Genomic DNA, 22,646 nt, shown 5'->3' with positions numbered 1-22,646 from the left:
GCATAGTAATGGTTTGAGATTGCAAAGAGATACTGTCAGATAAATTCATAATTGCTCAAGATGACTTTTCAATAGGGAAAGTTGAGGGAAAAAGCAGTTTCCATGAAATAACTGTACTTTTTAAATATTTTAACTGAATATGAACAACACTGATTTCTACAACTCTGTAATATGGACAATATTTTGTTTATCTTTTAGGCTGAAGATTCAGAGATGTATCATGATGAAACTGCAGTATGTGGGTTGCTTGCTGTGGTTGTAATATCTCACCTACCCAGAGATGCTGCCATTGAATGGCATGTTGTTGCAGTAGTTGATAATCCACTCCAAAGGAAACATTTTGCAATGAAGATGTTGTCAGAGGGCTTCCAAATTGAGTGTGAATCTGTGGAGTCTAGTTCTGCATCTTGTGCATCAATCTCGATACGCCTGAGCTTGGTTTCATCATTTACTTCTCACCTTGGTTTAGATGGACCTCTTCATGACTTAGTTGCTATGTTTAAACAAGCTGTCGAGAAACTTTCAGAAGACTACAGTGCCAGTCCTTTGTCCTTCAGAGCTTTCTTCAACGAGCATGTCTTTGATGCTGAAACACTACAAAAAGGTAAGACTTAACCGTGACAGGAACCAGGTGTAATACTGGTACTTCTTGTTTACTTCTACATCAGATTTCATTGGAAAAGAAAAAATTTTAGAGGAGTGCTTTAAGGATAGGTGGCCAAGAAGGCCAATAGCATCCTGGCCTGTATCAGCATTAGTGTGACCAACAGGAAGAGGACAGTGATTGTCTACCTATACTCCCCACTGATGAGGCCACACCTCAAGTCCTGTGTTCAGTTTTGGGGCCCTCACTGCAAATGAGACACAGAAGTGCTGGAGCATGTCACTGAAGTGCTGGAGAAGCACAGCAGAGCTGGTGAAGGGTCTAGAGAGTAAGTTATATGAGGGCAGGCTGAGGGAACTGGAGGGTTTTAGCTTAGAGAAAAAGAGGCTCAGAGGAGACCCTACCAGTCTCTACAACTGCCTGAAAGGAGCTGGTAGCCAGGGGGGGTTAAACTCTTCTCCCAAGTAACAAGTGACAGAACAAGAGGAAAGAGCCTCAAGTTGCACTAAGGGAGGCTGAGTTTGAATATTAGGAATAATTTCTTCACCAAAAAGGTTATCAAGCATTGGAACAGGCTGCCCAGGGAAGTGGTGGAGTCACCACCCCAGCAGTACTTGAAAGATGTGTAGCAGACTTGATGCTTAGGGACATGGCTTAGTGGTAGACCTGGCAGTGTTAGATTTACAGCTGGACTCAATGATCTTGGAAGCCTTTTCCAACTCAAATAATTCTACAGTTCTACAATTAAAATCGATTTTTCCTTTTTCTGGCTACCAGGCATGTTCCTCATATTGAAAGACTGTTCTTGGACTTCCTGAAATCTAAACAGGATAAAGTCCTGGATTACTTTAGTTCTAATCTCACATCTGATTTTGAGTAGGAAGTTGGATTATATGATTTTGCTATAGTCTGAGTTATCCTGTGATTCCATGAAAGAGAAATCCATCCACGTTAGAATTCAGTATAGAGAGAATGAATCCTTTGCTTCAAAATGTTTGAACAGTTGTGCATTTGGTAGCCTCTTTTTGTCACAGAGTAGAACCATGTTCAAATAACCAATTTCTGTCTTGTAGCAGGAACTCTTTTGAGAATAAATAATGAAATATTAATGTTTTAAAATAAGGACATGGTGTTGCATCCTCTGGAATAGAGGGTTTCTGGTTTTGAACATGGGCTGATTTCTAACTAACTTATTTAAATAGAACTTGCTATACAGACAAATTTGTTGGGTTTTCCCCCAATGTTTATTTTTTTAGAATCTCATTCCCTTACCAAGTAAAGAGAACACAGAGCAATAAATGTAATATTACAACTGCAGTTTATATCTTATGTTGTAGATCAGCATTTTGGGCTATGCTTTATTTGGGATAACTAACATTTTGCAAGAGCACAAAAGCTTATTTTATCTGTCAAACCTACCAAACTGGTAGACCATACTTGTATTGAAATCAGTAAGAACTTTGTTATCAATTTAAGAAGAAACAAAATCAGATCCTTAGTCTATATTTATCTCAAACATGCATGCACTTTAAAAATCCTTGCAGACCACAACTGATCCATATTAATTAGCTGACATAAATGTTAGCCCTCTAATATTCTACTGTCCTATTTTTTTTTTCTTAACCTCCAGCACTTTCTGAAGAAAATTCAACTTGACATTGTTTAATAGATTTAAAGTACAGGAATTGAAAGCTATAAAAATGTGGCATAGAATAAGCATATTTAATCCAGGAAGCAAGGAATGAACATATAGTCTGACAGAATGTTGTTGTTTTTACTACATCTTGTTTAAGAGCTAAAAGGAAACCTGATAAAACATGTTTCTGGCATGGGATTAACATTACTGTTTCGCCTGCTTTCTTTCTGATATTTCTCAGACCATAGAATAGTTACTTCCAAACAAATTTCATTTGCTTTATAAAAGATATTTCTCAATATAATGTATTAATTGTGAGCATAAAAATTTGATTCAGTTCCATTCATTTTATACTACCAATAGCATAGACATTGAAAGATTTGTGTGATTGTCATATATTCATTCTTGTTGTGTTCAGATCTCTGCACTGTCATAATAATTCCTGTCATTATACCAATTTTATCATTATCCCCACTGGTAAGAAATACATGCTTGCAAATCTGTAGAATATATAGAATACATTAAATTTACAAGGAGCACTAATTCACTGATGAAGAATTAAAAAATAAAATTTTTCTTCGTAGGAAAAATTGCTAGACAGTTCATGCAGTGGAAGAAAAAGTGTGATATATATTCAAAAATAATTTCTCAGATTAAAGTGGTTGTTGCTGAAGTGTGCCTTGCTGATAATTTCTATCTGATAGAAGACTATATATATATACTTTTTCTGGTTTAAAATCAGAAGTCCAATTATTAATACGTTTTTAAGACACAGGACATATTCAAGTGTACTGGTAATATCTGTTCTTGGAGCTTTGTAAGACATGCAGTCTCCAGTGAAGCATCATCAGCTTTCAAAACAATGCAGCATATTAGTGAACGATGTCCTTGACTGTCTTTTGCACTAGTAGTATAATTCTACTTCTCATAATTTAAAATATACTATCACAAATATATTAACTGTCAGTTAAAAAAGTGTTGTGTGAGGTGTCCAATTTGTTACCATTAATTTCAGTATCCCATTGAGAGTGTCCATAAGCAAGATGGCATAAGTCTGTGTTTTATCTTCTCTGTTAATATTGGCAGTCTTTAATTTTGACAGGCAAGCCTACTGCAACTCTCTGTGTCCTTTAGTGTGTTTCCCAGTTTTAATAAACCAGAGATAGTATCAGGTCTTTCTTTTGAATCCCAAGATATTTTAACCTTTCTATAAGATCAGATCAAGGTATTAGAGATTGTTAAGTTCTGATAATAATAGCTCCTTCCATTTTCCAATCCAGCTTTTTCAGTTTATTCCTGTTCTTTGAATAGCACATATTTGAATGAGGCAGATCCCAAGAGGGAACAGTAGTGGTTTCCACAGTAGCAGTGGCTATGTCTTGTCAGCTCTGAGGATGGCCAAAACTTCCTCATACCTTTTTCTGTAGATTTGTTCTAAGATCTTTTGAGTATTTGGGTGTCTCAATGGTGATTTCCCCTACCTCCAAAGGTTACTTTCAGTTACAGAGTAGGTCTAGGTGAGTGACAAAATTTACTTACGCTACTGACTTTCAAACAGAGAATACCATTTTACTGGGACAGAGGATAAAGCAGAAAAGTAGTGATCTTCATTTGTAAATCTGCAGACCTAATACGCAGACTTTTAAAAAATTTTGTTTCCTTGATGTGGCTGCCAGAAAGCAAATTATATTAAGAGACCAGTTTTTCAATTGCCATTTATTAATTCAGCTCAGATAGTAGAGGTTGCTAACCATCTGTATGAGGATCCTTTAGTGACAACGTTTGATCTCTGACTTGTGTTAGACATTGTTAATCCCACAAGTAGATCTGTCCTTTTGGGTCTTCATCTGCCAGCAGATACATTTTCTGCTGAAGAAAAATAATACTAATAATGTAGCAGGGAATAATAGACACTTTTTTTCAAATATCTTTAATGTGAAACACATAAGACATGTATACATGTCTTATAGAGAGAATGAATCCTTTGCTTCAAAGTGTTTGAACAGTTGTGCATTTGGTAGCCTCTTTTTGTCACAGAGTAGAGCCATGTTCAAATAACCGATTTCTGTCTTGTAGCAGGAACTCTTCTGAGAATAAAGACACGTATCTGTATAAGATACATATATAAGACATGTATCTGTATATATGTATATATACATATATAAGACAAGTATCTGTAATAGAAAAGGTAGAAATTATGATGCTCAGAAATCAAGAAAGATGGTTACAGAGATAGTTGTTTCAGTTTAGTGGATTTCAGGAGGACTTCCATCATTTCATAAGATTAGTAAATAGTCTTCAATAAGTCTTGTAAGATCTTGAATTGAAATGTATTGTCTCCTCTAGCATAAGCACAGAAAAGAAAAAAAGGTAGCATTTTTCTGACTAGAACTTAAAATCATTGGAGTGAAAGGAGCAAGTACTGCCACAAGCCTTGTCAAATGAGCCTCTGATTAGATAATACAGGGGGTTTTGGTATAAAGAAGTTGTCATTTATTTAAAATTGTCCAAATAAATATTAGAAATGTGTTGTTACCTGACACAGTAAGATGAGAACCAGGAATATATCTACTCAGCAAATTGTAACAGGTTATTGGAAATTATTACAGCCAGTGTTATGGATGTCAAAAGAAGCTAAAGGTTTGTAATGCAAATTGGAGACAGATAGCTTTCTGTCATCCTAAGACCAGATGTGAAGTTTTATTGAACAAAGTGTAATACTGATGGTGAACTTCTCAGAGGCAATCTCTCATAACATGCAAGAGCATTATGGGCGCCATGCTGAGACCACAGAACGTATTAGAAGTAGGAGGATTAGATTAAGCTGACATATATACTTAGTAAGATGCTGTTAAGCCTTTAGAAGTCTTTAACATAAATTTGACTATTTCTTTCTTATTCTCATTCAAATGTGCATTAATATAAACGTGTCAGGATGATTTGCTATACCATGCAGTTGACTAGATTATACTTCCATATAGGAATGATGAATGTTTATAAGTCATCGGATTATGATTTAACAAGACTTGTTCACAAGATGTATGCAAAATATTTTGAATATTTATTTGGGAATAGAGAACGTCCTGCATTCACTAGGCACCATATTACACAATGCCTTTTTAATACTAAAGAAAAAATGAACTGGGAATATAAAAAGGCAAAAGAAAACAGAAATAGACTGTTTGGTAGGAACATTAAAATTACTACATAATTAGTGTTTAAAGTGGCTCTACTCTGTAAATGTGTAGGTCTAAAAGGCCCTTAATACTTATGAGTTTATCAAGTTTCAACAACACTATATATTTTTTAAAAATCTAATATGGGCCGAGTATAATTCAGCTCAAATGTAAAAAAATCTTACTTGTAATGGGACTTTCTCTTCCATTGAGAAGCCCTGGTGGTTAGGCACTCATTTAGAGTCCGTGCAATGACAGAGTAACACCCTGATGCATCTACAGCATGCAGCTTTGAAACTAAAGATTTTCCATCTGGTAAGATTTATTCTATTTGATAAAACATGGCATTATCAACTCTTTTTCCAGATGTTTTCCAAAACACAGAGTTTCCAGTACAGAGAGAATGCATTATGTAGTGTCAATCTGAGAGACGAGGAAGATCAGTTGAAGATATCAAGATGCATTTTTACAATAATGAATGTCTGTGTTCATTGAAGTTTAAATTTTTTTAGCAACATACTTTAAATTTGCACTAGAAATTTATTGAAACTTAAATTTCTTGATGGATATACCATTATACAATGGGAAAAAATCCCCATAGGAACAACTGGAATCTTAACCTTCATATGTTTGTATGTAGGTCTATGCATTCTCATGTGAGTAATTGCTATTTACTCAGCAGTTGTGGAGAACTACTCACGTGAGTAGAAACTAAACAGTCATTAAGAACATTTTACTGAGTAACAGTGAAGCAGGTAAATAAATACTTTTAAAATCAAATTACAGTCACTAGCTCAAGCTTTGCAGGCACTAACTAAAATGAAATATTTGTTATGACTAACATATATAATTTGGCTGAACAAAAATATTTTTAAATATCATGATGCCATCTGAAATGGACTGTAAAACTTAAGCTTGGTTTTCTACTGAATTCTATTAATTTATTCTCAATGGAAAATGTGAGAAGAATTGTGAACCTGGAAGAGGAAATTTTCACTTTTAATTTTTTTGGTTTCCTGTTAAGAAAATATAATCACCAGGTATAATAGTTCAAGCAGAAAAAAGGGAAAAAAAAAAAAAAAAAGGAAAAAGCTATATTAGTGCTTTAGTACTTTGGAAAATTATTCCGCTTATAATATACAGAAGCAATTAGAAAATAGTGATTTGTGAGTATGTTTGAAATGACATTTTAAAAGGATAAAAGTAACTAAAATTGTTCTTGAGTCATGGAGGTGGCAATCTTGCTATTGCTACCCAAACTATCCAGTCAAGAGAACTGATTTATTAAATGGCTGTTAAAATGGTGAAATGTTAAAATTTTTCTATTTTTTTTAAGGTTGTGCCGGTATTTTAGATGCTGCAAGTCCATGTATGCATATTTTTAGCAAAATATCTCATATGAAACAATGGGAAAGGTTTTTTTGTTTGCTATCCAGGACATGGGGAATTGTTTTAATAGTAATGTTGTCTCTCAACTGAATTTGGATAGAGAAGTGATTTATGCCTGTGAGGCAGGTAAAGTAGATTAGATCCTGCTTTAGGCTCTCTGTCCTTTAGGATAGGTAATTTATTTTTTAAGTGCACAGATACTAAATAGAGAAAAATTCAGCCCCTCTGTGCCAAGGCCAGGGACCAGAGCCAGAACTCACTCTTATTCAGAGTAGACTACTTGTGACTTGTAAAGGCTGGTGATTGCACAGTTGTACATAAAAAAGCTTGACTAAAGCTTTAAATGGAAGTAAATTCTTTAACTCTTTGACTCAAGATTGATTTAGAATAATCACCTTATATCCTCGGTACAGGACACTAGCAATATATTGGTAAGGTTGTTTTAAAGGTATGGTATACAACTTCATGTGTCTTTCAGAATTTCTAGCACTAAAATACATTTATAGGTTACTCTATCCATCTATGTTTTCACATTATTTTGAAGTGCTCATGACTAATTTGACTGGTGTTCAGTAGCTTTTCTAAAATAATGCATTCACTAAATGAATTATTTTTATAGACTTTAATTTTCCTGTTGAAGATTTACATCTTTCCTATCGGTGACCTGTAGGGCAGAATGGACCTGTCAGAAACAGACCTTTTGTTGAAAAAGTCATAGGTTATAAGGAAGAATTTTCAAAGTGATCTAAGATGTTGAAAACAGATTTACTTTCTTCACATATGCAGTTTGGAAGGTGCTAGACACCAGTGATCCAGGCAGTGGCTTTGCTACTTAATGGTAGTTAACATGTTAACTCAATAAATATTGAAATTTACTGAATTTGTTAAGAAGCAGGGTATACAATCAAGATCTTAAAAGAATAGATGTAAACAAACTTATGGATGAGAACTCAGTCTATTCTGTAATGAGTCAGAAGGAGTAATTTTATAATTAGCTCTACAAGGAATCAGAACAAATTAATACCCTTCTAGAAAAACGTCATCTTCTAGACAGGTCTCAGTGTACATGGTCTGTCCATAATACATAAATGTCTGTAAAACTGTCTAAAAGTGCATAAAATGCATGAAGTAGAAAACACCTTACTACATCAACAAAATTATTTTTGAGAAACTTGGTTTAGTGCTTTGTTGACAGAGAAGAGCTATAAAAGCATGACATCAGTCATGCCAAATTTATATTGTCTGGTATTTAATATGTGAGATATATATGACCTGTCTAGTTGTCCAGAAACCATTTGTAACAAACTTACTTTTTAGGGGACACATCATAGATTACAGTTTACAATTACATAGGAAGTTTTTCTTTGAGAGTGTTTCAACATGCCAACATTTTGGTACCAATTCTGTGACTCTAAATCTATAAACATTTAAAGAACTTTAATTTCTAAAGAACTTTTCATTATTTGTATAGATTCATCTCTAAAATGCTTTTTATTTACAAGTGAAGAAAAAAAAAAACTATAATGGTGTTTGAATGAGTGAAATTACCCCTCACATAGGAAGTTCACAGAGCTTAAAACGAATGTAGGCTCAAAATGAACTGGGCATAATATCACAGCTGCATCCCTTGTTATAATTTAATCTAAATATTTATTTAGGACCATTTCTTGAAACACAATACTGCAGTAGTTGGACCTTTAGCATGACTAGCTTGTCTTTTGTATTTCTTCTTTAGTTACAAAATGCAAAATTGCATTTGCTCTTTGTCTAGCAAACCTAAAAAATAGTTCTATAAAAGAAAATACTGAATTTTGCAAGGAAGAGCTGTGTACAGGGTTACATTTCCAACCAGTTGGCTGGCTGACCATTGTCAGTCATTCTGTCACACAATCTCTGCACTGAGAAGTATCAGTTCTGCTCAGAGCAGTAACTTGTATAACTCTTGGATAGAAAAAGGGAAGGTGAGATGTCTGAACTAGCACTGACTGATAGACAAAACCATCCATAAATCTTACTTGAAAGTCTTCTACTTCCTCTCCAGTGTCTCCTCTAGTGCTTCCTCCTCCAATATTTCAAAGCTAATTTATTTCTGTAAGATCTTGCCTTTTGTCAACCGTAGACACCACTGATGGTGCCTATCAGGTTTTGTCAGGTGCCTTGACTGTCATAAGACAGGCTGGGCTTTCTTTGTTGAGACTTTTCCTTTAGATAAGCAGCTGCTGAAAATCTAATTTTTAAGGGTTCTTATAATTATAGCAGTTAAATGTGTAATGCCTTAAGTCACTTTTGTAAAGTGTCCCGGTGGCCAGCCATGTTGAATTCTTCTGTTCTGCAAGCAATAGGATGTGGTATCTTCTCTTCATTGTCCAGATCTATCTGTTCAGTATATCCGGTATCAAATAGGGTTGTCAGGAGTCTGTCAGCAACACATCTGAGCAGTCTCTGAGGTTATCCAAAAAGTTTGGCCATTTGCTTGGAGACATACATGATTTTTTTGTTATCTAATGGCAGAGAATAATTGTTTTCAAGATTGTGAAACTAAAAAGAAATTGACATAATATTCTGATTCAAACCCCAAACTCAGGCAGCAACTTAACAGTATGAGAAGATGGTGCTGCAGGCAGAGTTTGATTTAGTAGCCTGGATATGGTCGTTTGTCCATCTGGGTAGTGGAAGCCAAAGAAGCTACTTTCCTGAAGTCCAGAGACAGCATGGAACACAAGGATTATTTATTGATCAGAGTAAAAAGTGATTAGATGCCTTTGTACTCCATTGTCCAGTTGTTTCCCCTGCCCTTGGCCCTTCTCCAGAATCTGACATGTTTCTTTTCAACATAGAGAGGAGGCCTGAAGACAGAAGGCAGAGTAAAGAATCAAGGCCTGTTTGTACTCCACAGAGGTGGTTAGTCCAAAAAAGTCTCCTGTGTTTACTGCCTCTAGTGCATACTCAAAGTTGGACTGTGCAGCCAAACTTAACCTCCTCAATACTCAGCTTACTGGTTTCATTGTTATTACTCAATAGCATACATTCTCTTGGGCTTTTTTTATGCAAACTAAAAGATACATATGGCTTCTTGCTCGTGTTTTGTTTCTTGCTTTGTTCTTTGTTTGGTTTTTTTTTTTTTTCCAAGGCTGCTAAAATGTGGCTCTGGATTTTTTTTTTTTTTTTTTTTTTTTCTTTTATTAGATTGCAGTCTTTTAAATTCTGGAAAAAGTTGTGACTGGAAAATGGTCTGAAGGATACTGCTTCATAATTTTTGTCTAATTTTTAAGTGTCACAAATCAGCTTTGTGTTTAAAATATTTTCAGCTTGCATTTGTAAAGGATGGTTTCTTTTTTTTTTGAAAATTCTCTGAAAATTATACTCTGGGGTAGAAGCAAATATATAAAAAGTATGCTTAGAATCCATAAAAGTACTGTAATTTTGTTCAACCACTTTACTGCCCACAGATTGGGCTTGGGGTTTCATTTGCATTCTCAGCTATAATGATTCAATTTCACCATTAAAAAGTGGAAAGGAAGGTTGTTTTCTTGTTTTTGCCATCTGCATTGTAATTCATAATCCAAGAACACAGCTGTAACTAACCATCAAAAGAAAGTATTTTGCCATTGTGACACTTCATGCAATTAGACTTTGCCTAATATATGCAGTTGTGCTCCCAATAACATATTTCTTGTTAAATTTCTGATAAATTCAGGTTTAAAACAGCATAAAGTTATTATACATTAGTGAGTAATTTCAATCCTTATTAAAACAAGCAATGAAAAATACACATTTTTTTTAGCTTGCTTTGGAAGTTGCTCAGCTTTTACAAGCAGTGCATCATATCAGCTGGGTTAAAATCCAATTAATAGCTCTAATTCATTGATACTGAAAGCACATTTATAATACAGTCCCTTTAGTCATGTCTGTTCTACTTGCACTCTTAAGTTTGAAGTATCAACATTGGAAAAAGGTGATATTTTTCCATTGTAGCAAACTAGAATATTTCTTCTCTTTCTACATTATTTCTGAATGGCAAGAGTGTAATCAGTAGATTGAGAGATGTCAGCTGGCATATCTGAAATACTAAGAGAGGATAATCACAGAAGGAGATTACCAAACTGGAGAAAGTCCAAAGAAGAGCCACCAAAGTAAAAGTTCATGTGAGTGACACATAGAACAGAGGAAAAATGACTGAAGGAGCTGCCTTGGTTCCACGTAGGGAGAAGGTTGCACTTATAGAGGAAGCAAATTGCAGTCTTCCCTTACCGTAATAGGCATTGCAGAGAAGGAAAGGATTTTTTCAGAGATGAACTACACCAGGATGAGCAACAGTTATGAGTTGCAGCAGGAGATATTCCAGTTCGACACAAGGATTGAATTTTTCTCAAAAAAAGTGAAACCCACAGGCTGTGACAGTTCCACCTTGGAGGTCTTGAAAACCTGACAGCACAAGGCCCTTAGAAAAGTGGTCAAATGTCTAAAGTTACTCTTGCTCTCATTATCAGGGAGATTGGCTATATGGTTTTCAGAGAACCTTAACCCCCAAAGTTAGTTTGTGATTCCCAAAATTATTCTATGACTATATGTTATTATTAAATTACAATGAATTGGCCCAAAACAGTGGCATTTAACTGCAGATTTAGAAAGAAAAAAAACTGTTTCTCTTACACTACACTCTTACAAAAGATTTTACAAAAAATTTTAAACTATAAAACCCCTAGAGAACTTCAAAACTTTGTTCAAAACTTTTTCTTATTAGGACAGAAAGACCTTAGGAACTTTGAAAATCAAAGTTTATTCTCTTCACCTAATAGTAATATTGCTGGAAGAAACAAAAAAAGTATTTTGAAGCTGCTGTCCTGGCTTGTTTTAATCACTGTACCAGGAAGGTAAGCATTATATAGTATATATATAGTATTCCAGATAATTGGGTGAAATTAGATGCAAGAAAAATAAGACTATCTCACCTCTTTTACTCTTAAATATATCAGAGTTATATCACATCCATTTACTGATGCTAAGGATGTAAATTTGTTTGAGATGTACAAACAAGTTCCTGTTTGTGGCACAAAAGAATTGACTTTGTAACTTCACACAGGATAGCAGGGTTTTATTTTCATGAAGTTCCTGGCTTAAGTTACAGATGCTCAGCACCTCTCAAAATGAGCTTCTCTTTAGACACTGTACAACAGTGAGAACAGTTAAGTAGAGCCCTGAAGAAGAAGAAGAATAGTTTGTTGAAGTGCATGTCTTGCTCCAGAAAGGAGCCTGAGATCAAATCTGTTCTGAGATTGCTCTTCTTATGGCCATAACTTCATTTTAAAATAGTCCAGAGATCTTGGCATTTTCAAGCTTTTATGAAAAGAACAAATAGAAGCCAGCCTAAGGCATTTTCTACAGTTATATACATGAAGATAAATATATTCTAATTTAGCTGATTACTCTTTTATTTTTCCTGTGCATTAACTACATAGAATGTGCTTTGAATTCTTTTGCATTACATAATGTATCATAACTTACCTGCTGTGGTTTAATCAAGTATTTGGGTCACTCAAAATATAATAGCAACAGAAATAATAAGGATTTCTATATTTAGATGAGGCTTTTTACATTTTTGTTTTCTTAGTATTTTCTCTTCTTGTGATTGTTTTTATCTGTGAAAGCACCTAAACTTCTGATCCTTTAAAAATTTGGAAACAGACACCTCAGCTGCTTAACAGTGCTTTCATTAAAAGCATTGCTTATTTTTGGCTTAACTTGTTTCAGAATACTTTATGCAGGAGTTTTGCAAACTTGTAAAGCATGTTAAAATTTCATTTTGATAGAAACCATGCTGCATAATACTTTGTCACCACTGAAATTAATACTTATTCTGTAATAAGTTTAGTATAGGATGCATCTCAGAAAATGTCTTTGGCAAGTATGGATTGAAAGGAACGCTTTGGTGTTAGGCAGGAGTTAAGCACATTGCTTAAAATATTATTTTACATTTTTTCATGGGTTTTACATTTCACTTTTTGTGAATATACTGCAGAGAGGCTGAAAAGCTTTTCAGGAGTTCTCATCACTTAAAGCATACTCATTCACAGTCAATTATGATAACTAGACTTTATCAGTTCCAAGGTGTATTCATATCATACTAAATAGATCTGCTCTAAGAGATGGTATATTTTTAGCTCTGAGCAGGCTAGGAACCTCAATTGATTATTTTAATCATTTTAAGACACATTTCAAAAATATCCAGTCATGCCTCCCATGCTATCACTTAGGAGAAAAAGCAAACAGTGCACTTTTTGCAAGACACTAAGACTTACATATGACTGCCCAAACATAGGAAGATTGGTTTATTATTCTGGTACACAAAGGAAACCTTTCCAAGATCTGATGAAAAAGCAGCACACAGCAGCCAGAAGCCATGGAATTAAAGGTAAGACCTTGGACCATTTACACCAGAACAATTCTACTGAGAGACTGCAGTTTCTAGTTCATCCAAAGGATGGTCTCTGCTCTGATGTGTCAAGACAGATAAAACAAGCTCGAGCTTGTTTTCAGCAAATACTAAGAATCTCAGCTATGGAAATCAAGTCAAATGTCATTAGCTACTTTGGTTCTTTGGTGTTTGAGATGGAATGAAATCCGAACCTATTGAAATTAACAGAAATTATGTTATTAACATCACTGGGAAAAAACTCAAGCACAGTTGATCCAGTTCAAAGGCACAATTTAATGCTTCATTTTCGATAGGGATGATAGAAAATGTGAGGCTTCATCTTGAAGTACTCCACTTGCTTGATCTTTTATGCTCTTCCATTTTGGTCTCCTGGCTTTGTCCTTTCTTTTAACTTCCATTCATCCTTTATTATGGACCACATAAATCATGTCTCAGCCTTGTGTCAGGAAATACAAGAGTGAAACTTGAAGCAGGCACAGTGAGCCTAAAATCAAGAGGAAGCATTCTATATTTTCTTGATCCAGAAAAAGGAGATGCGACTGACTCAAACTGGAGTTTAGCAAGCAAGATTATAAAGCCAAAGATTCTGTTTTAAAACCTTATTATTCTGTGCTGAAAACACAGTTGGTAGCCAGAAGTAGTAAACAGCTTGGATTCTACTGGGTGTTATTTATTAAATCAGGAGCCACTAATATGTTTCTTTGCCCCTGCTGCAGAAGAAAAATAGTGGCATGGAAACAAAAGAAACTTGATAGACCACACACAGTCCACACAGGGCATGGACAATGCAGCACATCACCCTGTTGGTTGTTGCCAATATTTGAAAAGAGAACAGGTTGTGTATTAACAAAAGGAATAGAGAGATTGGAAAACAAAAAAAATTCTTTTTAGGTTCCTGATACTGTGAAGTGCTGATGTGTCCCCTGAGGAGTGCTGAGTGCCGCTTAGAGCCATTGGAATCTGCATAGACATAGCTGGCCTACATTTAAGGTAGAGGTAGAGTCAGTGGCCAGAGCAGTACAGCTTTGATTCAGAAGAGAAGCTCAGCTTTGTGTTGGTATCAGGATTCCTAAGCAAACTGGAACTTTCTTCTGAAGCATTATGCAAGTCAGTGATTGTAATGGACCAGAGCTTGCATGATAAAGTCAAAAATTTGGGTTTGATTTGTTAAGGCATTACAAAAACAGTGTCACATCTCATTATACAGCACAGTTAATTCAATTTTAATTTGTAGTAATGGGCTTTTTTTCAGTTAAAGAGAATGTCTCAGTGCCATATGAAGTGCTCACTGTCATTGACTGAGTAGGCTTAGCTTATTGTCCCCTCTGTCACTGACCTCGAGCAGTTTGTCCATGACTTCAATACATGTTTGTGCAAGATCAAGAGATTTCAGGAAAGACTTGTGGCCTCCTAACTAAGTTATGCTTAAACACCAAGAACATTTCAGGAATTCAAATCATCTTTCATTTGTTCGTGTTTTATGGATGGTGTCCCATCTTTCCTTTTATAAAAGCAGTCCTACGCTGGGCTTGGTGTATGTTTATTCAGGGCTTTGTCCTGCACAGAATACCCTTCTTTCATGTTGATTCCATGATATCATAACATACATTTTAAAATTTAGCAAAATAGGAGAAGAAAGAGGAAAGACATGCAATACTTTTTCCTGGGTTCTTGGTGATGCATCAACTTTTAGTTTGAAAACAGAACATGAAGTAGCCGCTGTACATTCACTTCATGGTACACAAATTTGACCCCTAACAGTGATAACTTAACCTTTTTCTTTATATAAAATCAACTGAGAAATAAGTACAGTTCCTATGCTCAACCACGTGTTACCAATTAAGAACAGCAAGATTGTACAATTAGAAATACTTATGCTTTAGGTACTTCAAAACACTCAAAATTAATGTGGTTAGTAATGTAAACCTGAATGATTTCTTTAGGACATGAAACAGCCATGAATTATTATGACATACTTTAGAGAAAGCCTTTCAGAATAAAAAAGAAAATTGAACACTTAAGAAAGTATTTGGGATCTGTAAGAAATACCATGTTATCCTTTATTTGATTATACTGGCATCAACAGGGAAAAAGTTTTAAAAGAACAGGCAAACTACAACAGTTCATGTACAGCATTATGAATTCTTCATGTATGTATGCATGTACTATGTAAATTGACTAATTTGAAATAGTATTTATTTTTAAGATATATAAATTAATGTTTTATAGAAAATTGCACTAGCAAATGTGGTACCAGTTCAATACATATGCACATGCCTAATCCACTCATATAATGTTTATCTGCTTTTCTGAACTGAAGCTCACATTTCAAATTATCTTGCTAAAGGTGGTCCCATAAAAAGACTGGGAAACAATAAAAATCCTTTAATAAATTTTATCAGGCCTGAAGAACAAAGTATTAAATAATCAGAGGACTGTAATAACTACATTAAATCAGAAATGAAGATCAGAAAATAAAATCAAATGTAAAATTCTTTCATTGTCCACACAAACAAAATTTATATATAGAACTATATCTATAATTTATATTAAATTTATATAGAAAAATATTCTGTGTAATTAAAGTCTTTTGAGTAGTTGATTATTATCAAAATTATCAGCTTCTATGCCACAGTAATGTACATAAAATATTCTCCCTTTCTTGTTTAGAAACATAGTGGGGAAAGGGGATTTCTGTGCTGCTTATGTCTGTATGGTACATTTTTTTAATTTAGTGAATGCTGACATACAATTGCCTGACTTGATGCAGAGATAGAGTATGCATCTAGGCAGATAGATAAGAGTAGATGCTTGGGAGAAACTTGATTTAGTCTGTAACATTTTCTTCCTTTTAAAAACCTAAGATAACCTACAGCAAATTCTTCACTGTCAATAATCCATTTCTTTTAAATACAAAACTTTTAATTTACTTTTAGGTTCATTATGACACGACAGTAAAATAACATTTACAGACCTAAAACATACAACTTTAAGATATGGCTATTACTAAAGTTTAAATATTATTTAAAGCACTTTACTTGTAATTACTGAGAGAAATTTAATTTTTAATAACTCTACTGGAAAAAATATGTAAAGCCACATTTTGGTATTTTAAAAGATGCCAAAATTATTATATAATAGTTCATGTTGTTATCATTATATGCGTCAGTTTGATTTATCCCAGCTTGGAATATTAGACTAGACATGAAAGGGTAGGAACAGTCTTACAAATCGGAAAAAAGTATATATTCATATATATGTATATGCACATGAATAGCCTTTTTCTCTATAGTCTCTTCCAAGAAAAGTTTCCCCTTGTCAGTCAGCTGATCCTAATATCATCTTAGAGTAGAGAAGATATTTTGAAGTACAGACTTGTTTTCCTTCATTCTGCTTTAACTATAGTTTTATGTAGGTAAATACAAGCCCTTTGTGGTTATATTTAGCTTAAGTACTGAGCTTTTCTTTTTACCTTTGTCTTGCTGAACTACTTAACATTGTCTGGGTTTTTCATGTGTTCATTATTTGCCTAAGCAGCCTGACATAATTTTCTTCCTGACGTTTTAAGAAATTTCAGGTATTTTCTTCTAAGCTAGGATTCAGGCTCAGTGTTTTTAGAGAGCATTTTAAGTTTCTAGTATTATGAAGTATATCTAAAAAATGTTATAGCTCAGTTTTCATCCAAAATTTTATTTGCATCTGATTGCAACTCTACAAACTCGTCTTGGCTTCTTAGTTTTCAGAGTGCTGTATTGGAAGTGTTTGTCTGTTCATAAAGTGGGAACAGCATGGCAATAGCTGCTCGGGGGTCTCCAAACTCATTTTTTAATGTACCACTTAGAGAGACCATGCCAAGACAAAGAAAGCAAATTTTGCCCTCATACTGCTGATATTGTACTTCACAGACCATATCTCATCTATTATTCTGCCACCTGTTACCTCACAGGAAACTAAAGGGAGATGCATAATTTTTCTTGCAAAGGCTAAATTATATAGGAACTAAACAACTCTACTTGATTTTCCTATAGTTGCAAGTTCAATTGCTATACAGGAAATTGGGGACAAGAACATTTTGCATCTTGAATGGTCAGATTCAACACTAGAGCTCTTGATACAGTTGTCAGGGAACAACCCTTCTACCAAATCCTTAACAAGTACTTTGTAAAACAACTGCTCGTGTTCCTGCAGCAATACTTGTTAGTTGTACTAGTTGTGTTAAATTTGCAAAGTGACAATTCCATGTTAGCTCATTTGATAAATAGCCTTTGACCAGATATGAATCTTTTATCTCCTCCTAAAGGCTAAACATTTCTGCATGTTTGGAATTAATTGCATTAACTTCATTAATCTGTTTCATGATCTTAAAGCTCCTACGGGTGTTTTAATCTGGTGTTTGAGGTGACTTTCTTGATCATCGCCAAGCTTCATCCTGCAGTTCTGAAATGGAGTTGACTAGTTCACTAGGTTGACTTAAAGCTGTGTGACTGTGATTGTTTGTCTTCTTTATGGATCACAGAATTTATGTTAGATAAAACCCCTAAAAAGTCAAGTAATGAACAGGAAAGAAATAGAATATTTCTAAAATTTGCTAAAACATTTTATTGTCCCTAAAAACATAATCCTGACCTTCTGTTGAAGTGGATGGAATTTGTAGCCCCCAGGAACCTTTCACACAGATTTCTTTGCAATATTCAAGCTAAAATGAAAGGCCAGATAGTTCACAGCCATTCTGTAGGCTGTGGACTGAAAAATTTCAAGTACTGGAGTAAGTTCAGACTGTTAGCAATCAAAGAAAGACTGTCAACATTCTCAGTGTTCTGTCTATGCAGAACTTGTTGGAAATTCATTAACTACACCAGCATTAGTGTCATTTCCAGGGGAATATACAGCTTACTGTAGCAAAGAATTACCTGGAAGCAGAGATTCCACTATTCTGACTTATTTCTAATAAACACATTAATTGTATTGTGCATTTCAAATTTTATTCCTCAGCTGTTTCCTTAGTAGTCATGTATTTACATACAAATGTTTTTAATATATGCCACTACTGCCAACCTAAAAGCTATTTTTTCTTTCTTACATATTCTCACTAAGAAACAGAAGGTTCTAAAATTCCCAGTTATATATTTCATTTTGTGCCTTCAGAGGTATCACACTGGTGTCTTGTTGGAATTTTGTGAGCAGCAGTTTTAGTGATGAAAAATAAAGAATATTCCTAGCTGTATTACTTTTTATATTTTGATCTCAGGAGACCTTAGAAAGGAGTTTAGCTTCATCACCTGAATTTTACTGAGAAGTAACCTGGAGACAAGAGAGAGAGGTAATGACTTATTCACGTTTTCTCAGTAAGCCTGTGACAGAGATTGAACTTTTGTCTCCTGAATTCTAGCCAAATATTTTCTCAAGCCTACTCTCCTTCTGCACAGGAGCACAGATTCCAAAATGCCAAAAGACATAAACAGCAGACAATGTAAACAGGTGCAAATGAACACACAATTCATAAATTCCTGGCTCCACATAAGTTGGTGGCAAAACCTCCTTCATCTTTTATGGAGTCAGGATTTTCATTAGGTCAGATCATCTTTTAAAGAAAACAGTTCCAAAATTTCATTAATGGGTCTTTTCAGATCTATTTTTTTTTTCCTCAAATACAGTTTGAGTTACCAGAGGTTCTCTAATTAAACTTGATATATAATGTGATGTCAGCTTATGTTTCTGAACCCAACCTTAACCCTATTCTTTGAATTCTTTTTGCTTTAAAGAAAAAAATATGTGCTGCCTGTTTTGAAACACACTAAGCTTAGTTTTTGTCATCATTGTTCTGACAAATCTGTGTTCTTGGCTTAGTTCCTTTGCATTATCATTATATACATATTATTTTATCTGTTGGTGACAAACGTCACTGTTACTTATAGATACTGTTCAATTAAATATATTTTCATTTGTGCTGTGACCACAGAGTAGGATGAAGAGAGATGTGCTATTGAAACTTAAGTGTGTTTTGGATTTAGAGAATACATGTTTGCTATAAAAAATTAATGATAGCATGAAATGTTACCACTAGTTAATTTCCCTCAGTAAGTAATGAACTTACTAATAATTTGTGAATTAGTAATTGAAAGTTTATATGAAGAACATGTTTTGCTCCTGACATTAAAGTTAGGGGTAGTGACTATGGCTGTTCAGTGTCTCTGATGTTATTTGTTGCTTTTTTAAATGATTCAACTTAGCTTTCTGCTCCTTTAAATAACAATCTGTGGCAGTGGGTAATAAGAATGCACTGAGACACAGAAGGCAAGGAAGTAACTTAGTGTCAAAATTAAATAATTTTTGTAATTCAACAGGAAAGAACTGGCCTCTATGTAACCAGTGTCTTTTAAAAAGCATGAGAAAAAAAGTACTTTTCTTTTCCTGAATGCTCAAAAGGAAGCTTACAAATGACTGAAATCCACAGATCGAACCTCCTATCATAAAATCATAAAATAATCTCATGCAATATATTGGTGCTGATTTACATAAAGTCACTCTGGAAAGCAAATGTTTTCTTGAACAAATTATTTCTTGAGGACTGTATTCCTTCCTTCTTCTTTTAAACTACTCATCACCTTCAGAGAATTCTTGCTAGTATCTTTTTTCATTAAAGTGATTCCAAAACTAATGTGGCTTATTCCAAAACTAATGTGAGTTATTCCTCACAGGAGAGCCTAGAGAGCCTACTCTGTTTTGAGAGAAATGGTGGCCAGGATCTAAGACAAGAAATGCTTATGAGAGAAATTGCACTGACTATTGCATAAAATTGAAAAGGGAAAGTCAGAACAGGACAAATCTGATGTATAATGGCCATTTAAAACTAGTGGTAGTTTCCTGAGAAGCTGTCTTCCTTTTCAAACTTTAGCGATGGATAAAAAAAAAGTCTGCACCATATCATAATATCCTTTCCAATGTATCACCTGTAAAAATGTACTGCTCTAATGTTAGAACAGTAAACTGAAAAACAGCTGATACAGAAATTAAACACATCAGCTTATCCTGCAAAAGTTAAATTATTACTGGTTCTGTGTGTTGTGCCATGGACCGTTCTGGGTATTTCATTTTTCTTCTGACAAGTTGGATTCAGGATTTTGATCTGTTTTTTAACAACATGTTTGCTATAGAAAATATTTCATTCTACTGAGCTGACATACTGCTGAGCAGTAAAAGATCCTAGCTTACACAATATGGGTAAAGCTGTGCTCAGTGTGGTAGATGCTCACCCGTCACACAGTAAAAGGAACTTTATACCATGTAAATGAAACTATAGATAAAGATAAAGTCTACTCTTACTATGAGAGAGTTAAACCTTGCTTATTAAAATTGTTTTGGTGGCTGTGATGAAAATTAAAGACAAAAATTAAACTCATTTGAAAATGCTGTGGCTTTAGGCCAGACTAGTCAATTGTTGCATATATAAGACTAATTTTTCAAGTAAATCACTAGCAATGTATGCACATGACCTGTAGTCAAATTCATGGAAGAGTACCAGGAACGTGGAATTGCATAGGCTGTGCTCCAAGAATTCATAATTACAGTAGTGTAATCAGAGGAGCATTGTCAAAAGTCACTGATGTGATTGTATTGCATAAGCAGATGAAAGTCTTCTGGTCAGAACTAATGTTAGAGTCATACTTCCATTATCCTTCCTAGTGCAAGTATGTCAAACATAGTGTAGTACAAACCTATGCCAAACTATCTTTCTCTACATAGAGAACACTGTCTGATATTTTTCCTTAATGTAACTGTCCAAAGCTGTCAATGTGAACAGTGTGCCAGTCATTGGCATTAGGTGAGGATATCATACAAATTTTGTCACTACTTACCAGAAGAAAATTGGTTTTACAGTGAGGGTGATGAAACACTAGAACAGGTTGACCAGAAAAGGGTCAGATGCCCCATCTGACATGACATCTCATGCCCCATCTCATGACAGAGATTCCCCATCTCTGAAAACATTAAAGGTCAAGTTGGACAGAGCTCTGAGCAACCTGATGTAGTTGAAGATCTCCCTGCTCATTGCAGGAAAGTCGGTCTAGATAACCCTTGAAGGTCACTTACAACCCAAACTATTCAATTATTCTATGATAAAAATTAAAAAATTTAGCTCTTGCTAAAAACATTTAATTTCTACCAAGTAGTAAGTCCTAGTTGAGAAGGCGCAGGCCACTGTTTGTGCATTCAACTATTTAAAGTCCTTTAGCTGAATACAAGTGGCAACCTCTTCCACCACAGTCTTTTCCCCACCTCCCAGCTCTGCAATGTCTAACAAGGTTCTGTGCCAGCAATCCTATAAGTGTAGGGAAATACATCACTGTGAGTTAGGGCCTCTTGCTTTCACCAAAGCAGATGAAAGTTTACTTGGTGACCCTTTAGTAGTAATTGCATTAGCTAGAGCAGAACCAATATATTAGTCTTAGCTAAATTTGGTTCTTTAGGGCTAAAAGTATGTGCATTTATCTTACCTAACAGTGTGTATATGAAGTGCTTGCTCCATAAAAAATTACTTTCTATGGTACATCCATTTAACTACGTCAGCTACTCATTGCCCACCAAATGTCACCACTAAGACTGCCAGTGACGTGCATATCCTTGGGCAGATTTAAATAGCTTCCTTTATTTTAATTAACCTGTCAGAGAAAGCTTCTTCATTTCCAACACTTAAAATTAAGCTTGGCCTAAAGTCTAAATTTAGCCCTGCAGCCATGATAGATTTGAAGACCAGTCCCTTTCACAAGGGTTTTGAAATGTTCTCACAGTTGCAAACATAAGAGGAAATGCAGACTAAAAAGCAGCAGATCTGAATAGGAAGCTTCCAGTTTATATTGTTGCTTTTCCGATTATAACTGCTTCTAATCTATTTTCTTTAAAACAGCTTCCAAGCCAGAATTACCGAGTGGCAAACTTCTGCATCTTTTTAAAATTAAATTCTTCTGAGAAATGGGAATGATGAGTTAAAGTTTACTAGACTAAGAGATTGTAATATGTCTCTAAATAAAGTACGTCTGAATCATTCTGCTGTTACAAGTGTTGCATTTTAACTTTATTGCCTTTTATGAACATCAATTAAATTTCTACTTGAAGCTGATGTTTTGAGAGTGGAAAACCATTGCAGAAGAATTTGAACTAGGAAGGATTAGCTGACCATTTAATTTAAGGGACTGTGCAATGAAGTTGTTTGCAGTAATAACTCATTTAACCAGAGGCCTATTTAAATTCCTTGTTGCTGTTATAAAAAAGAGTGATGCAATTCACAGTTGCCTGGACAGCTGAGATAAGATCAATTTTGTCTAACTGCCTAAAAGTAGCTAGCTATTTTGTTTAACCTAATGGGCTAGATTCTTTGTGTTGGTTGATAGACAGCTCCGAGGGACC

General features: G+C 34.7%; 1 protein-coding gene across 1 annotated transcript in view; it reads left to right on the top strand.

The window, feature by feature from the left end:
- The window catches only part of DPH6 (diphthamine biosynthesis 6), a 199,988-nt gene that overhangs the window by 160,081 nt on the left and 17,261 nt on the right, over positions 1 to 22,646 (top strand). Inside the window, exon 14 of the mRNA XM_053980646.1 lies at positions 199 to 604. Coding sequence (XP_053836621.1) covers positions 199 to 604 — 406 coding nt within the window. The remainder of the gene's footprint in view (positions 1 to 198; positions 605 to 22,646) is intronic.

The sequence above is a fragment of the Vidua macroura genome, chromosome 6 (assembly GCF_024509145.1).
Source record: "Vidua macroura isolate BioBank_ID:100142 chromosome 6, ASM2450914v1, whole genome shotgun sequence".
Taxonomy (NCBI): Eukaryota; Metazoa; Chordata; class Aves; order Passeriformes; family Viduidae; genus Vidua; species Vidua macroura.
This window is presented reverse-complemented; position numbering and strand designations above follow the sequence as displayed.